The sequence below is a fragment of the Phasianus colchicus genome, chromosome 21 (assembly GCF_987193195.1).
Source record: "Phasianus colchicus chromosome 21, bPhaCol1.hap1.1, whole genome shotgun sequence".
Taxonomy (NCBI): domain Eukaryota; kingdom Metazoa; phylum Chordata; class Aves; order Galliformes; family Phasianidae; genus Phasianus; species Phasianus colchicus.
The window spans coordinates 71,814-89,597 of NC_143456.1; the positions used below are offsets into that span (position 1 = coordinate 71,814).

The 17,784-nt window shown below is 49.6% G+C and overlaps 2 protein-coding genes across 13 annotated transcripts in view; both read left to right on the plus strand.

The window, feature by feature from the left end:
* Positions 1-4,003: 4,003 nt before the first annotated feature.
* LOC149915278 (annexin A4-like) lies at positions 4,004-9,270 on the plus strand. Of its 7 annotated transcripts, none has more exons than XR_016459257.1 (6): positions 4,004-4,590; positions 6,026-6,050; positions 7,387-7,520; positions 7,701-7,776; positions 8,099-8,187; positions 9,190-9,270. XR_016459257.1 is itself a non-coding variant. In XM_090122632.1 (6 exons), exons 4-6 carry the CDS (start codon positions 7,716-7,718, stop codon positions 8,513-8,515), a joined length of 237 nt encoding a protein of 78 aa, XP_089978758.1. In that variant the 5' UTR covers positions 4,004-4,590; positions 6,026-6,050; positions 7,387-7,520; positions 7,701-7,715; the 3' UTR covers positions 8,516-9,264. The 7 variants fall into 7 exon arrangements, 3 of the variants coding, with proteins under 3 accessions (XP_089978758.1, XP_089978757.1, XP_089978756.1); XM_090122632.1 differs by having other exon boundaries at positions 8,429-9,264; XR_016459260.1 differs by having other exon boundaries at positions 4,004-5,605; positions 6,026-7,520.
* A 6,719-nt stretch (positions 9,271-15,989) lies between these two features.
* Positions 15,990-17,784, plus strand: part of LOC149915279 (ATP-dependent RNA helicase DDX25-like) — a 28,680-nt gene continuing 26,885 nt past the window's right edge. For 2 of the 6 annotated variants that reach the window (XM_090122510.1, XM_090122516.1), the window contains exon 1: positions 15,992-17,414. The gene's annotated coding sequence lies outside the window, so the exon portion shown is untranslated. Of the gene's footprint in view, positions 17,415-17,784 lie in introns of all 6 variants that reach the window. The other 4 variants (XM_090122512.1, XM_090122514.1, XM_090122515.1 and 1 more) reach the window with 4 other exon arrangements.

Below are 17,784 nucleotides of genomic sequence, written 5' to 3' on the forward strand. Positions count from 1 at the left end.
GTCATCCACATACTGGATAAGGGTGATTTCTGGAGCTGGTTGATATTCTTGTAAAATCTGTTCTAGGGCTTGTCCGAATAAATTTGGGGATTCGGTAAAGCCCTGTGGTAATACTGTCCACCTCAACTGTTGTTTCCTCCCTGTGTCCGGGTCTTCCCATTCAAAGGCAAAATAATCCCGGCAAGACTCATCTAGAGGGCAGGCTCAGAATGCATCTTTTAAATCAATCACACTATACCATAAATTTTCAGGGCCTAATTTGCTCAACAGGGTGTAAGGATTAGCAACTACAGGGAAGCGAGAAATGGTTCTTTTATTTATTTCTCGCAAGTCATGTACCAGGCGATACGTGCCATTAGGCTTTTTAACCGGCAATATGGGAGTATGGAATGGGGACATACAGGGTTCCAATAACCCTTGCTTTATGAGTCTTTCTATTTCTGGCTTTAGGCCTCTCCTCCCTTCCAGCGAGATGGGATACTGTTTTATTTTTATAGGGATCTCAGGATCCCTGAGCTTAATGGAGAAGGGGGGTATTTCTAGACGCCCTACACTTTCGGTTGTATACCGTACTTCAGGGTTAATCCTTTCTTCATGTCTCCGCCCCCGTTCGCCACCCCGCTCGCCGTCCTTTGTTCGCCGGACCTGCAAGATTCCAAAGTCCCGCTCCCCGCGGCCCCTCCCCCTTAGCCGCCTTAAGGGCTCCAAGTATCAAACCCCACGTTTTAAGTTCCATGGCTTTCTGGTTGTTCATGGCACGCTGGCACAGTGCCGAGGTGAGTGAATCCCACCTGCATGAATCTAACACTTGTTGGGAAGAGTCCAGCTCCCTTTTTTTTTTTTTTTTTTTTTTTTTCCTTCTAAAAGCGACAGCACCGCGGCGATCTCCTTCCGTGAAGGAGTATTTTTACCGCAGTGCTCTTTACAAAACTGCAAAAGTACCTTAATCATTTCTTTCTTAAATTCCCTAACATCCCCCGAACTTAAAGGTACCGACATAAATCCCATCTGTGGATTGGAACCCCCCATAGGTACTTCTCGCAATGGATATAGATTTTGTTGACGAGCCCTTCTCCTGGTTTAGGGACCCGAGTTAGGGTCTATTTCCTGATTATCTGAATTATCCTGGTTATCTACCTCGGGCTGTGGAGGGGGAGGAGCTGTCGGTGGTGGTGGAATATATGGTGGGGGTCCCATGGGGCTATCCTCCTCCTTCCTAGGTTTCTGTTTCTCAGTCTTTCTGTCTGCCTGGGATAGTTTAAGGATCGGGATTGCTGGTCCCCCTGGGCGTGTAACCCAGACAGCTGCATATTCACCCTCTTCCTGACTAAAGGGTGTCTTAGCATTAACACAAAAGTTTAATTGTTGCTATACCCAATCTTCACTGGACTCAAATTTTGGCCACCGGACATTGGGGCCAATCTCCTTATCTCCCCATACTTTCATGCAATAGTGAATCATCTTAGTCTTCCTCCACATTTCTAACCTGAATGCTAGAGGGGAACGTTTCATGGTCACAGGGTCCTTACTCTTTCCCTGTCCCATCTTCCGGAGTGCCTTCACTCAATCGTGTGTGCGTTTCACTCACTTCCCCTCGTTTGTGGCTCACGCCTTCGCAGGCAATGAGAACCGCACTACTAGAGGGTCCACACTCGCTTGGGTTAGTCCGAGCTACCGGCCCCCTCTCACACACACACCACTCGTCACACTCCGGGAAACCCGACCCCGACCGAACGGAAAACCCTTGCCAAAACGGCAATTACTTACGCATCCTGCGTCTTCGTCCGGACTTTTGTGCACAAAATTTAAGGGGTCGACCGGTCCTTCCTTGCCTCTTTGCTCTTAAATTTCGGATCGTCGGTAGGAGTCAGGCAGGGAATCAGGAGCGGGGCCGCCAGTTCTGGCGGGGCGCCTCCCCAACTCTCAGAATCCAGCCACTATTCCTATCCGAGTCACGGCACCAATTGTTATCGATAAAATAATGGACCAAAGGTTAAGGAGCCAATAATTGAATTTATTGATTATAATGAGCAAAGAACAAAGAGGCAATGCAGCGCTGGGCGACAGGGGACTCTGCGTTCCACCAACTGCCGCAAAGTTTTAACCCGTACGCGGTCCTTTTATGCAGTTCATCTTCAGTATTCGCGTCCTCCCCCGCATTCCTATTGTGGCGTACTCTGCGCATGATCTGGCTGTTGCTAGGGGGTCTTATCTTATCCTGCCTTCTGGTGGTCGTATGGGCCTCATACCCTCTCCTTAACCCCGACTGGTGGTTTCCCTTTTATGGTATGCAAGTTTCCTGCTGTGTGAGGAAACAATTGTTGTTCCTGCATGGCTGCTAACTTGCTGGCTGATTGATACTCAATACAAGGCAAAGGTCATCCTGAGCAAGGCAGGCAAACAGGGGGAAGAGAGATACAGCTCGGGACAAACATTCCTACTTTTTAACACTGTAGAGCTGTTCTGTTACGATAAGAAACTCTTAGCAAAAGAAAGACAGATTTAGCAAACATCAAAGAAGTTAGGGCCTCTACACAAGGCCGAATTGTCTCACTCCATGAGAAGGTTGGGGTGTGAAGGCAGGCACCAGGATACTCCCCTGCCTCTCTCCCAAGCTTATCTTTGTATAAAGAAGGACAAGCAGATATCCGCAAAATAATGATCAGGTGTGGAATAAGTTAATTAACTACAGATTTACGCTTAGGCAGCAAAAATTTATGTTTGTCCAGTGTTTTCATGTTTAGTGAAGCATCGAGAAGATTGTGAACCTGAAGTATTCAGCCAATGAGGAACCAGGGGAGTAAGAGATAAGCGTCGGGGAATAGGGAATAAAAGATGTAACTGTTTTCTGTGGGTTCTCCTGCTTGCAGGAGGCCTGCCATTGCAATTGCAAATAAAATCTGCTTTATCAGAGATACCGTCCTAGAAAATTATTTGGATATTTCCTACACTGGAGAGCACTTGGAGTCAATACACTGAGTGTAGATGAGCTGTGACACTGGGATGGCACCTCGTCCCAGTTCAGTCCCTGCTTCCCACTTGGCAACAGGCATCCCCTCCCTGGCTCAGAACCCAGCAGTGAAACCATTTCTATGCTGCTCAGCTGTGGGTGTGAAAATGATAACACGGTGAAACATCCATGATTCCCCATCACACAGCCAATTTTAATAAAAAAGAGATTATTCCAGCACAAAGAGAAGGCAGGTTTTGGTGTCAAAAAGCACAACATACAATAGCCAAAATGTGAGTACTTTGTATTGAGGGCGGTCCATACCTCTTGTGGGGGAAATTATGTGGAAAGGAGAGGGAAATAGGCTCAAGAAAGCAGCAGGAATGCAAAGTGTGTCTCTGGTGCCCACATTTGGAAATGCTCCTCTTTAAAAGAGCAGCACAAATGTTCTGTGGTTTTGTGTGTCTCTGGAGTAGGGATTTTCTTTCTGGACTCACAATATGTCTCATAATTATCGAAAATAGGGGTTTATTTTAGTTAGCAATTTGACTAATTGTTTTCCATAAAAGTACCGTGCAGTTTATAAAGGAGAGGACGGGGGGGGGGGGGGGGAGAGGAGGGGAAAGGCTCCGTGCGGGCCTTCCTGGAATGCGGGCTGGTGGCTGCCCACAGGTGGGGGAGCGGTGTGTCCGGGCGCGTGGCGGGGCCCAGCGATGGCTCTGGGGAACTCGCTGAAGATGAGCAGCTCTGCGGGCACCTTGACATCCTGCTGCTGGCGGCGGTCGTGGAAGTTCAGACAGTTCAGCCCCACGCGGATCGCCTTCTCAGGGTCGTCGATGGGCGCGGACTGCCGCCCTCCCGCCCGGGGCAAACAGTGCCGGCCCAAGGCCAGCGCTGTGCGGGGCGGGGCTGAGCGCGGGGTGATCACCTGCTGCAGCTGCTGGCTGCGCTGCTGCCGGTACAAGTGGGCTTCTTGGCCGGCTGGGCGCGCTGCTGGCTCGTGTTCAGCTGAGCGTCGATCCGCACCTCCGGATCCTTTTCCTTCAGGCAGCCTGTCAGCCACTCTGCCCCAAGCCTGCAGCGATGCCTGGGGTTGTTGTGACCAAAGTGTGGGACCCGGCATGTGCTGTTATTGAGCTTCATACCATTGGCATCAGCCATCGATCAGCCTGTCCAGACCCCTCTGGAAGGTCTTCGTATCTTTAGGCAGATAATAGGAGGATGCAAGAGCTGAGAGGTAATGGGAGGGAGGGGAGTATCCTGCTCTGCCACCAGGAGCCTGGGAACCACAGGCTGTGGGTGCCGGCACAAAAATCCTCCATCCATCACCACAGGAGCTGCAGTTCTGGCTGCAGCAGCAGGAACTCAGCGCAGCCCTGCAGAGAGCGGTCCGGCAGCACAAGAGGAAGATGACAGCTGTGGAGTGTGAGTGCCTCAGCAGCCTGCAAGGAGCTGAGCGGTGCTGGGGGGAGGAAGGTGTGGGAGTCTTGGGGAGGGACACACAATGGCAGCATTAGTGGCAGGATCAGCTGCTTCCTCCTCCATTCCTGACACCATGCACCGGTTTCCTTTGAGAAGCACCCAAGAAGCCAGATCTCATTGTCACATCTGTGGGGTTCCACAGAACACACAGACATGGGGTAAGTTTAGGTTGGATATCAGGACAAACTTCTATACAGAAAGGGTTGTTAAGTGCAGGAATAGGCTCCCCAGGGAGGTGGTTGAGTCATGTGTTTAAAAACTGGATTTGGTGCTCAGGGACATGATTTAGAGGGGAGTTGTTAGAATTACAGTAGTATAGTCAGGTCGTAGTTGACTCAATTATCTTTAAGGTCTTTTCCAACCAGAGTGATTCTGTGATTCTATGGGATGCTGTGTGTTGGATTGCTGTTTATTGCAGAGCACCAGTACAGGGCAGGACTGGGGACTGGGAAGATGGGGATGGTGAGGGCAGTGTGCGGCTGTAGGCTGCTCAGATGGTACCGGGAAACGTTTGTAGCTGTGTGGAGGTGTGCGTTTCTCCTGCTGTAACAGAGATGGAGGGGATGGAGCTGACTGAGGGGCGGTGACCGGAGGCAGCACGAAGGCGCCGTGAGGCGGCCACAGTCAGCCCGGCCGCAGCACAGACGGACGGCACTGCGGCTCCCCGTCGCACGTAAGGCGGCTCTCGTTCCCTCCGCGAGGGGGCGCTGTGCTGCCGGCGCGCTCTGACAACGTCACGCAGCCGTCTGGCACTGGTGTGCCTTATGGCGCCGCGTCCCGCTCCCAGCACTGCGTGGGCAGCGTGCACGAGTCGCCATGGAGCCTTCTGCCCTCGGAGCCTTTCTTCTGTGCTGCGATCTGCTTGTTTAATAGCCCTGCTTCCGCTTACACAGCAACCGAATGGTGAAACTGCATCAGAAAAACATCTATCAGATGCAAAGCCGCTACTTGATGCCCAAAGGAAATATGAGTGCACAAAGTGGTTGGCCTTGCATTTCTGCCAAGGATTCAAGAAGAGTGGAAACTTTTTTTCTGATGCCTGGGTCGTAGTTTGTCCACTGATATCTGCTTCCATGAAGGAGAGAACGAGTGGAGCGCTGAGGAGCAGCTGTGTGGCAGTGTCATGCTGACCTTGCTTGCCTGGGCAGTGCAGTGCCGTGATGTTCCAGATGTGTAAGAGTCATGTGCAGGGCGAACATAGGCACTGCTGCTCCTACACAGGGGCTGGGCTCACTGACAGCAGCATGAGGGCAGCAGTCTACTTCTGCTTGTAACCTCAGCCAGGCTGTCACTCTAGGGATAGAAAAGGCATTTCTTACCTACTGGTTCCTTTATCTGCTTGTGCGTCCCTCTCTCGTGCAGAGCTGCTGTTGTGCTGCAAGGCAGCCCTTGTTGGTGCAGTGCAAAGCAGGCGGGCAGTGTGTGTTTGTGGGCATTCTGTAGTGCTGTTCAGGCACTGGTCTCAGACGGGGAAATCATGTGCTTATCGTCATGCTTTACAGTCGCAATGACTTAATCAGCACCATTAAATTACCATCAAGTTCTGATAACTGTTTGCTAGAAAACTAATGCTCTCTCTGGTTTTTATTGCAGTTGCCAGCTGCTGGTGGACCTGAATGTGAGTGTGTTTGTTTGCTGTACCATGCTGTGCCAATTTTCTCCAATTAGATAAACGTAGGGAGTGTAAGTAGTGCAGGAAGAGCACTGTCTGTCTTTTTATTAGTGGTAAATTTGTAACTTCTTTCTGTTTCCTCCTATAGAGGACAATGCCCCATGTATATATGCTTTTCCTGCTCAAGAGATAATGAAAATTCCAAGAGAATGTTAGCTCACAGAGGAAGTATTTTTCCAGATAAACTCTCTGGGCATACTGCTCCCTCCTGGTTCAACCCACAAGGTTTCACCCATCCAGTATTTATTCCTGTGCCTGTTTTCCAAATCCCAGGCTCCATGAAGGTCAGCACTGTTTTGCTGTTGAACTTTGTTGGAACAGAGATGGATCATAGAAGGCAGTGTGATTCCACAGAGATCCTGAGCAGGAGGCAAAAGAAACCTGTTTGTGAATGGCCATCTTGAGCCAATCACAGCACGCTGTGGTGTCTTGTGGAAACACAGGATGGTTGATGTGCGAAGGGACCTTTGGGTACATCGGGTCCAGCCCCTGCTCCAACAGGGCCGCCAGAACTGGTGCCCAGGACCACATCCAAATGGATTTGGAGATCTCCAAGAGGAGACACCACAACCTCTCTGGGTCCCTGTGTCACTGCTGCAGCGTTTACACAGCACAGGAGTGCTCCTGATGTTTGGTGGCAACCTCTGGTCCTGGCACTGGGCTCCACTGGATGCAGCCTGGCTCTGTCCTCTCTGCCCCTCCCTGCAGGGTTTGATGGTCATGAGTGGGTTCCCCCTGAGCTCCCTTTCTCCAGCTGAGCAGCCCCCTCTCTCTCAGCCTCTTGTCGTAGAAGAGATGTTCCAGTCCCTTCACTGTCTTGGTAGCCTTCCATTGGACTCTTTCCAGTATGTCCAGCTGTCTCTTGTACGGGGAGCCCAGACCTGGAACTGTTCTCCAGGTGCAGCCTCACCAGTGCCAAGCAGAGCAAAAGTAATGGTGCAGAATAATGGTCCTTGCCTGCTACAAGAGAAATCAGGACTAGGGCTATGATGGGAGCACACTGCTTTATGATTATATGGAGAACTGCTAGGAAGAAGGCCTGGTGGGCCTGAACACAGATGGCAGGTGGTCCAGCTTTTGTTTCACTGGAAACCAGATACACCATGGGCAGCACTATGGAGATATGTTCTCCATGTAGTTGTGCCCCTGTGGCTTCTTTCTGATGTGCTTGGGAAGTCCCACTAGAATAGACTGCTGCATGAGACGGAAACCTGATACCACACCACTTGTGTGGGTGAAGTTTTACTATCATCTTTTACGTTTGGTGTTTTTTTTTTTTTAGTTCAATTCTGTGTGTGCATTGGTGCGAGTCACAGAATCACAGAATCACAGAATCGTAGGGGTTGGAAGGGACCTCCAGAGATCATCGAGTCCAACCCCCCTGCCAAAGCAGGATCCCTACACCAGGTCGCACAGGTAGGCGTCCAGGCGGGTCTTGAATATCTCCAGAGAAGGAGACTCCACAACCTCCCTGGGCAGCCTGTTCCAGTGCTCCGTCACCCTCACCGTAAAGAAGTTCTTGCGCACACTGGTGCGGAACTTCCTATGCTCCAGCTTCTGGCCTGCCTTTGCTAAATCCTTTTCTTGTGACCTTAGGCAACAATCAAGGGGATGTCAAGTTTCAGTGCTGAGCAAAAAGCGCAGGCACTCAGGAAGGCCATAAAGGGCTTTGGTAAGCTGATCTCCCTCCATGGGTTAACTTTTATTTTTTCCCCAGCACCGGAAATGGCTGCTCTGGTGGTTTGATAGAGGGAAGTGTAGCTGCTTGCATTGCTCCACTGCACAACTGCCCTAAAAATCATTGGAAACAGAACTTCATGTTCCAAAATGCAGCTGTTCTAGTGGTGTGGGTCCTGGCAGCTTTGTGTGCATAGATGTAGTCCTGGGGTTGTTGAGAACTGGTTGCGTAGGGGACTGGAGGTGGCACAAGATCAGAGGGCACTTTTGATTCTTGTGCAAGCAGCTTGACTAGCTTCCATTTGTTTCTTGCACAGATGAAGATGCCATCATTGACGTCTTGACCGAACTAAATGTTTCCCAATGTCAGCAAGTTCTGATCACCTATAAGAGCACTATTGGCAAGGTAGGTGGTCTTCAGAGACGTGTGTCACTTGGGTGAAAAGTGAAAAACGACCCAATCTCTATAAGAGAAAGCTCAGCAGAGACTTTACCTGACTAAGGTAAAGTTTGTTTTTGTTCAGTTCAGAGCAGTTGTTGATGCAAGGAGGGTTGGAGCCTGAAGAGAAGTGGTAAACAGCTCAGTTCCTTCTGTCCTTGAAGGCCGTACCTTCTGCCAACTTCATTCTCCTCTCTTGGCCTTCTAGGATTTGATTGATGACTTGAAGTCAGAGCTGAATGGGAATTTTGAGAGGGTGATTCATTGGGATGATGATTCCCATCACCATTTATGACGTGCATGAACTAAAGAGGGCTGTGAAGGTTTGGGAATCTTCCTTTTGTATTGCTTAAGTTTTGGCCAAGGACTTACTGCTTTGTTATTTATGTCTTCTTATTTATTATTAACTCTTAAAGAAACCTGGTTGTATGTCACAAGCAGTTGCTGGTAGCTTGGTGATTCCCTAGGGAGCAGGAACAGATGAAGGTTGCCTGATTGAAATTCTGGCTTCTCACACCAATGAAGAGATTTGTCACATTAATGAGAACTACAAGCTTCATAAGTAGTGCAAAAAGCCAGGCCTTATCCTACTGTCTGACAGTCAGTTTGTGTATGTGCAGGCAGGTGTGAAGAGGAAGGAGTCTGGGGAGCTTTTAGGTGTGACACACTGGCCAACTTAGCTGTTGCTGTTTGTCTAGAGAGAAGCTAGACTAGAATTTCACCAGCAACTGAATTGGTGTAAATAAAATGGGGAGGAACATTCTGTCTGTATGGCTCTCTTGTCAGTTTCTTACTGTCTGTCCTTCTTAATTGGAGGCTGTAGCACTAATTATGATGGCGAGGAGTGCTGCGGTGATGCTGAGAGCCCTGGGCACAGTTCTGTACTTAGCTAGGTTATGGCTGGTAGATGTTGTGGGCAGCACCTAGGTGATGGCCCTGCTCCTAATGGATACTCTGTGTTCTTGCTAGAATATGGCTGCTCCCTTGAGGATGACATCGTACCTGACACATCTTCGATCTTTCAAAGGGTGCTCGTGGCCCTTGCAACGGTGAGCTAAGCTGAGAGGAGAAGGGGGTGAATCTTCCTGTGGGCACAACTCTGCACTCAGTGGTGAGGAGCTCCAGGCTAGCTTTTTCTCACCCTGAGTGTCCCATGGCCTGCTCCTCAAACCCAGCTTCTACAGGGAGGGAACTCTGACTCTGGGTGTGCATGAGTGCTGTGGGCTCTTCTTTAAACAGAATCACAGAATCACTAAGGTTGGAAAAGACCTATAAGATCATCCAGTCCAACCATCCACCTATCACCAATGGTTCTCGCTAAACCATATCCCTCAACACAACATCCAAACGTTCCTTGAACACCTCCAGGGAAGGGGACTCCACCACCTCCCTGGGCAGCCCATTCCAGTGCCTGACCACCCTTTCAGAGAAGTAGTATTTCCTAATATCCAGCCTGAATCTTCCCTGGCACAGCTTGAAACCATTCCCTCTAGTCCTATCACCGGTTATACAGGAGAAGAAGCCGACCCCCAGCTCGCTACAACCTCCCTTCAGGTAGTTATAGAGAGCAGTAAGGTCTCCCCTGAGCCTCCTCTTCTCCAGACTGAACAATCCCAGCTCCCTCAGCTGCTCCTCATAAGGCCTGTGCTCCAGACCCCTCACCAGCTTTGTTGCCCTTCTTTGAACACACTCCAGGGCCTCAATGTCTTTCTTTCAGTGAGGGGCCCAGAACTGGACACAGTACTCAAGGTGCGGCCTCACCAGAGCTGAGTACAGGGGAACAATTACTTCCCTACTCCTGCTGGTCACACTACTTCTGATACAAGCCAGGATGCCATTGGCCTTCTTGGCCACCCAGGCACACTGCTGGCTCATGTTTAGCCGAGCGTCAACCAACACCCCCAGGTCCATTTCCTCTACACAGTCTTCTAGCCACTCCGCCCCAAGCCTGTAGCGTTGCTTGGGGTTGCTGTGGCCAAAGTGAAGGATCCGGCATTTGGTCTTATTAAACCTCATCCCATTGGCTTCAGCCCAGCTATCCAGCCTGTCCAGATCCCTCTGTAGGGCCTCGCTACCCCCAGGCAGATCGACACTTCCAGCCAACTTGGCGTCATCCCCAAACTTACTGAGGGTGCACTCAATGCCCTCATCCAGGTCATCAATAAAGATATTGAAAAGGACAGGCCCCAGCACCGACCCCTGGGGAACACCACTCGTGACCGGTCGCCAGCTGCATTTAGCTCCATTGACCACCACTCTCTGGGCCCGGCGCTCCAGCCAGTTCCTTACCCAGCCAAGAGTGTACCTGTCCAAGCCACGGACTGCCAGTTTCTGCAGGAGAATACTGTGGGAGACAGTGTCAAAGGCCTTGCTGAAGTCTAGGTAGACTACATCAACAGCCTTTCCCTCATCCACCAGGCGGGTCACTAGATCATAGAAGGAGATCAGGTTGGTCAAGCAGGACCTACCCTTTGTGAACCCATGCTGGCTAGGCCTGATCCCCCGGTTGTCCCGCACTTGCTGTGTGATCTCCCTCAAGACAATCTGCTCCATAACCTTCCCTGGCACCGAGGTCAGGCTAGCAGGCCTGTAGTTCCCCGGGTCCTCCTTACAGCCCTTCTTGTAGATGGGAGTCACATTGGCAAGCCTCCAGTCTTCTGGTACTTCACCCGTCAACAAGGAGCGCTGATAGATAATGGCGAGCGGCTCGGCTATCACCTCCGCCAGTTCCCTCAGCACTCTCGGGTGAATCTCATCCGGCCCCATGGACTTGTGACAGTCCAGTTGGAGTAGCAGGTCTCTGACTGTTTCCTTCTGAATCGTGGGTGGTTTAGTCTGCTCCCCAGCCGAGACTAACAGGTCAAAAAGTGGAGTATCCTGAGGATAACTGGTCTGACCTTTAAAGACAGAGGTAAAGAAGGCATTCAGGACCTCTGCCTTTTCCTTATCGTCTGTAGTCACATTCCCAGCCTCATCCAGTAAGGAATGGAGATTCTCCTTAGTCCTCCTCTTACTGTTGATATATTTGTAAAAGGATTTCTTGTTTCTTTTTATCCCAGCGGATAAACAGCCCAGTAAGATGGGTTGCTGCTCATTTCAGAAGCCCAAAACACATCTGAGCTGTGTTTCACTGTTTGTAAGTTTGTAAGCTGCGTTCCCTTTGAAAGACTCCATTATCCATGTCCAGCAGCTGTTCCTGATTTGGAGTTCTCAGGAGTTGCTTCCAGTAGATGCTCTGGTGAACTGAGTCTTCTATCCTTGTGTCTTTGCAAGGAAACAGAGACGAAGAAATGTATGTGGATGATGCCCTTGCTCAGCAAGATGCTCAGGTGTGTAGTAATATGCTTCCCAATCTATTCTCGTGCATGTGATGCATGGTGAAGAGAAGCCAACCTGTGACATGGGGATGATGGTTCTAGTCTTGTTTGTGAGTCTCTAAGGAGAGATCTCTAAACAGGCTGGTTACTTGGCAGGGGCAGTGACATTTTGGTTGTGGGTTGCCGTGCCTGGTTGCTGCTTGTTGGAAAATATCCATGATCTAGACAAGTATGGGCCAGCAGTGCTCTAGCTCCAAGGAATTAAAGATCTCCTGTACACCCAGTCTTTTCCATGAGCCTTACTTTGTCATCCAAAATGTCTTTAAGTGCCTGTACTAAGCGGGGGAGAAGAAATGGGGAACAGATGAGGTGCAGTTTATGTCCATCCTCTGTACACGGAGCAGGTATCACCTACTGAGATGTAGGACCCCTGCACAGTGTCCTGGGCTTTTCTTTCCTTCCTTGTTTGTGTGTGATGCTTTTGTAGGAGGTCTGTAGCTGTTCAGTAGATGTGAACTCTTCTGAGGCAACAGGTGTCTTAGAGAGAGCTCCATTGCATCCATTCCATTCAGGCTGTTTTATTCCCTCCTGAGACTGAAAGTGACTTCAGAAACCTAAGTACAACTTGCTGCTGCTCAAGCATGGAAATCAGAGATCATGAAATGTGACTGCCCTTGGGGCAGGGGACAGAGGAGCTAAGAAATTTGATTGGCAGCACAAAGTGCTAGGTCTTGAAAATGGTAATAGCTGTGATAGGCCAATTAGCAAGACTGTTAACAATGAGAATGAATTATTTTTGTGGATGGTCCTGATTTAGCTGACAGTGCTGCAGGAATTACTGATCTTGCAACCCCATTACGCTGGGACCCCAAAAACTGCATCAAGACCCCAAAACTGCACGAAGACCAGTCAAGAACAGCACCCCAAAAAGTGCACTAGAGCTATCTAAAAAAAGCATACCAGCAGCACCACAAAATGCACCAAAAGGCAAACAATGGGTCGATCCAAAAAACATCACCAGGAACAACCCCAAACACTAAGATGGGACACGTAAACTGTACCAGGACCCCACCCCAAAACTGCAGCACGGTGTCATGTCAAGCTAAAAACCAGCCTTTTGACAGCATTCCACTGAACAAAACAGCACTTCATGGCTGTTTTACCCTGCTAATCTGTGGAATACAAGAAAAACTGTTCAGAGCAGAAGCTGTGGAGCTAGATTAACAGCATGAGAACAAAGGACACCTCTGAAAGAAGAAAGAACATCTCACGGCTCTGATTGGATAAGTGCCTGCGTGAACAGTTGAAGAATGTTTTGTAGAATGTTCTGTTGACATGTAGAGGTGGATGGGAAAGTTGTAGGGGTGGATGGGAAAGCTAGAAAAAGAAAACTTGTGAAGGTATATAAGTGATGTGAGAACTTGTAATAAAGGATTTGGATCATTCACATCTGAGTCCGTGCATCAGACGCTGCACTAATCTATCTACTACACTTCTCTATCCTACTACCTACCATCTTCTTGCTCAGCACAGTGTCACAAAATCATGAAGGGGTCGGAAGGGACATCTGGAGGTCCTTATGTCAGCATGAGCTGAGGAAGGATACCCCTGAAGTGGTACAGGGAGTTGGAGCAGGCTGTGCTGGGACATCCTACGCTATATTGCGTCCTTGTGCATCCAGGCCAAGAGGTCACTTCTGTCTTACGAATGGACTTGTCAATAGCAGAGAGACAGATACTCTGAGGGGACAAAGGCCATCAGAGAACAACAAGGTAACACATTTTGGGTGGTATAGGAGAGGCCAAACAAAAGCTGTGGGAAGCTTGGCAGAAGAAAGAAGTAGAGCAACAGAGGTGAGTTATATTGAAGGAGAGGTTGCCTCATCTCTCACCCTGAAAGAAAACCTGTAATCCTTAAACATTAATCCAAACCCGAAAATTTCAGTTCTAAAATCTTTTATTCTCCGACTCTTATCCCACCACCATCAACACCTCTCCTAGCCCTACACTAAGCTTTTAGTGAGGGTAGGGAGACCTCAATAAAGGTATGGAGATGCCAGGGCAAGAGGTCCTTTCCTGCTAACACAGGAGACTTTCAGGATGCCAGAGCCCTTTGGGAGCTCCAGGTGGACTTTGGGCAGGGGTCTCCACGTCATCTGTTAAGGCACCAGCTGTCTGTGCGCCAGTAATTGCACCCCATCCCAATTATATATTCACTCTGTTCCCAAAAAAAGTCAACACAAGATTCCCACTAGGGCCAACCCTCAACACAGAGATCACCTCTACCTCCACCGTCCTGCTTCCTTCTCAAGGAGCTGTTCTCTCCATGGCCACCCTGCCAGCACTCAAGCTTTCAAACTATGGCTCTGCAGATCCTTTTGGGGGAGCACATTGCTGCCTGCTCAGCAGAACTGTCAGAACTGGGGAGGGGAAAGGGAGGGGCAGACAGTGGCTAGTGGCTGTGAGAAGTAACTTTTGTAATGTGGTCTAGTGGAAGGTGTCCCAGACATGGCCTGAGGTTTGGAATTTTCTTTAATGTCCCTTCCAAATCCAGGAAATCCTTCCAGAATCATCCAAAATGATTTTGTGGTTCCATCATGATAGAATGAGGAAGACCAATAAATGGTTAAGGGAGTGGTATCATGTCTGCTATTTATGTCAAGGAACTAGCTTTGAGAACTCTGGTCTTCTGGGGGAGGGTGGGGAGGGTAAGATCATCTTCAGAACAAGCTTTCCAATTTAGTCAGGAGAGTTTTAAACAAGAATCACCAAGAGAGAGAACCCATCCCACACTGAGGCTGATGACGGTAATGGGTGCCCCGAGTCTGGAGCTGGATCACATGCCAGGAAGACAGCACCTAAAGTGCAGGATAAGGGAACTTCTACTGGTAAATCAGCCTTACTCAAATGCCTGTACACTAACACACAGCATGGGGAACAAGCGAGAGTCACAGATGTGCACGTGCCTACAGGGCTATAATATAATGGCATCACTGAGACATGGTGGGGTGGCTCTCATGATTGAAATATAGGAATAGATGGGTATAAACTCTTAGGAAGGATAGGCATGGAAGAAGGGAATTGCCCTCTACATCAACAACCAGCTGGAGTCCATGGAGCTTCACCTGGGGATGGATGAGGAGATGACAGAGAGCGTATAGGTTAGGGCTAAAGGGAAAGCAGAGGAAGGAGACATCGTAGTGGGGATATACTACAGGCTGTTGGACCAGGAAGACTGAGTGGATGAGGTCCTCTATGCACAGATAAGAATAGCTTCACATTCACAAAATATGGTCCTCAAGAGGGATTTCAACCACTCTGATATCTGTGGGAAGGACAACACAGCAGGGAATCAACAATCAAAGGGGTTCCTGGAATGTGTTAGTGATAACTCCCTCTTCCAAGCGGACAGGAACCTGCAAGGAAAGGTGCTATGCTGGATCTTGTCCTTACCAACCAGGAGGGGTTTCTGGGCAGCGTGAAGCTCAAGGGCAGTCTTGACTGCAGTGACCACAAAATGGTGGAGTTCAAAATCTTTAGGGCATCAAAAAGGGTACGCAGCAGGCTTGCTACTCTGGATCTCAGGATCTTCGAACTCTTCAGGGAACTGCTTAGTAGAGTGACATGGGAGAAAGCCTTGGAGGGAAGAGGGTCCTACGAAAGCTGGTTGGTATTCAAGGACCATGTCCTCCAAACCCAGAAGCAGCGCAACCCAAGAGAGATGAAAGCAGGCAAGAATGCCAGGAGGCCTCTGTGGATCAACAAGGAGTTCCCAGACTGACTTTGTTACAAAAATAAAGTCTATGGGGAGCAGAAACAGGAACGGGTTACCTGGGAGGGCTACAAAGAAGCTGTCTGAGCAGCCAAGGGTTGGGTTAGGAAAGCTAAAACCCAGACAGAATTAAATCTAGCCAGGGACATAAAGGGGAACAGGAAATTCTACAGGTGTATCAGTGATAAAAGGAAGGCCAGGGAAGATGTGGGCCCTCTCTGAAACTGGAGACCTATCACGAGGGATACAGAGAAAGCTGAGGTGCTCGGCTTTGTCTTTGCAAAAAAAAACAAAAATCAAAAAACAAAAAACTGAGGTCTTCCTTTGCCTTACTCTTAACAGACAAGTGCTCTAGCCATACTGCCCAAACTGCAGATAGCAATGATAAGAACTTGGAGAAGGAACATCTGCCTGCTGTAAGTGAAGATCGGGTTCAAGACCCTGTAAAGGACCTGAAGGTGCATAAGTCAATAGGACTCAAAAGATCCATCCCTGGGTTCTGAGGGAACTAGTGAACAAAGTTGCCAAGTTGCTATCCATCATATTTGAAAGGTTGTGGCTGTCTGGTGAAGGTCCCACTGATTGGAAAAGGGGAAACATATCCCCCATTTTCAAGAAGGGAAAAAAAAAAAAAGAAGATCAAGAGCTCCATGTAAGTGTCATCTGAAATCCAGGAAGAAAACTCTCTAACTCCAGTGTGGTGTTAGAAAGCAGCATTCCTTTATTCCTCACGATGCGCACCGGGCAAGTTGACAAGCAAGCGCACTCTCTCAGAGTTCAGGTTCTACATCTGAACAGTGAAGACATACATATGCAGTACACTGGCATATATATTCATTCTTTTTCAAGGTCCCATAGATATGTGGTAACGTCCCTTTGGGCATGCTCAGTGGTATCTGGGGTGGTCAAGTGCCCACCTACTTCTTCCCCTTTTTTCCCCATCAGCTTCATCGTTGAAGCCTTTAATCCACTTCCATCCACTTTTCCCCAATTTGGAACATTTCCATTGTTTCCATTGCACAGTGAATCACTTTTTAAAAACAATGTATGTGGAACCCGAAGAAAATGGCCTTGCACATTTTGAGGCAAAAGATAAAAGTATTCTTCTGTGACTCCAATACTTCTCGTGAGGCAAAATCATTGAGGTAGAAGATAAAAGTATTCTATTATGTCCCCAGTGCAAAGTTATTGAGGAAAAACAAGGCTGTTAACCCACTAAAGCTGAAATGGAAAGTTTCACAACTATCACTTATGTATTCCTTTTGCTAAACTGATATACTGGTACTTAAACTACTGTACTTTAACGTGCCCCACTGCTAAAGAAACCAACCCATATCACAAGTGATATTGCTGTTGAGGTCCAGCATGTGGATGTAGTGGTAGGGGAGGTGTGGATCATGGGATCCTCTGTGGTGCAGGAGACTTCTTCATGGCAGGGCAGGAAACATTGCTGGAGCGTGCTGTGGGGCAGAACAGCTCACTGAGACTCAGTGTGGGTGGCAGATCTTGAAGCAGGGTACAAAAAGTTGCTATGGGGCACCTTGAAATGAGGTGAGGAACGCTTCCGAACGGGGGGCAGGAGCTTTCTGCCAGGCAGATCAGGGAGAAGGAGGTCACAGCTGGGGCCGAGCACCACACTGTGAGGCGCAGCACCCCGCAATGAGGCAGGCGGACCCGGAAATGCCTTTCTTTTCCTCTTCCCCTTTGCCCAGCACTGCAGACCAATGGGATCCGGCCCAGCAGGGCCGCCACAGGGCCGGGGTCCCGCACCCGAAATGCCGCACCCCGGGCAGGGTTTGCTCTCGGGCTGGATTTATCCCCACTTAGGGCATCCATCCAAGTAAGGGATTAGGGTGAGGACTATGGGGTTGAGTTAGGCCCGAACAGGATTTGGAGCTTCCCGGTGGGCGCGAGCGCTGTTACGAGGCAACCGGCGCTGCCATTTTGTCCATGGCGCCCAAAGGGAGGAAACGGAGAGGGTGCGGCCGTTCTCTCTGCGCCTTCACCCCGCCGCCTCCGCAAGCTCTCATTGGCTGGGTGCGCTGCCATTTGCTGAGCGATGGCTGCCATTGGCTGGGAGGGCGGGCAGGAGGCGTGGCCGAACAGGTAAATCTGGGGGTGGGGAGGCTGCAGCCTGCTTGCGTGGTGGGCACGATGGGCTGGGACTGTTCAGAACGGCACCGGGAGGAGTCGGAAATTGTGCTGAGGACTCCGGGAGACGCGGCGTGCGGCACCCGTTGAGGGCTTGCGGCTGGTGTCTCCCGGTACCGCCCACTGAGGGGCTGCCACCTCGGTACCGCCTGGTGCCATCTCCACACCTCGACCCAAATGAAAGTTATAATCATGAATAATGAGGTTACTGCAGGGATAACGTAATGGTGTCACTATAGGAATAACAGGGTTACTCTACAGATAACGGGATTACTGCAGGGACGATGGGGGACAGATGGACACAAGGACAAAGGGACATATGGAC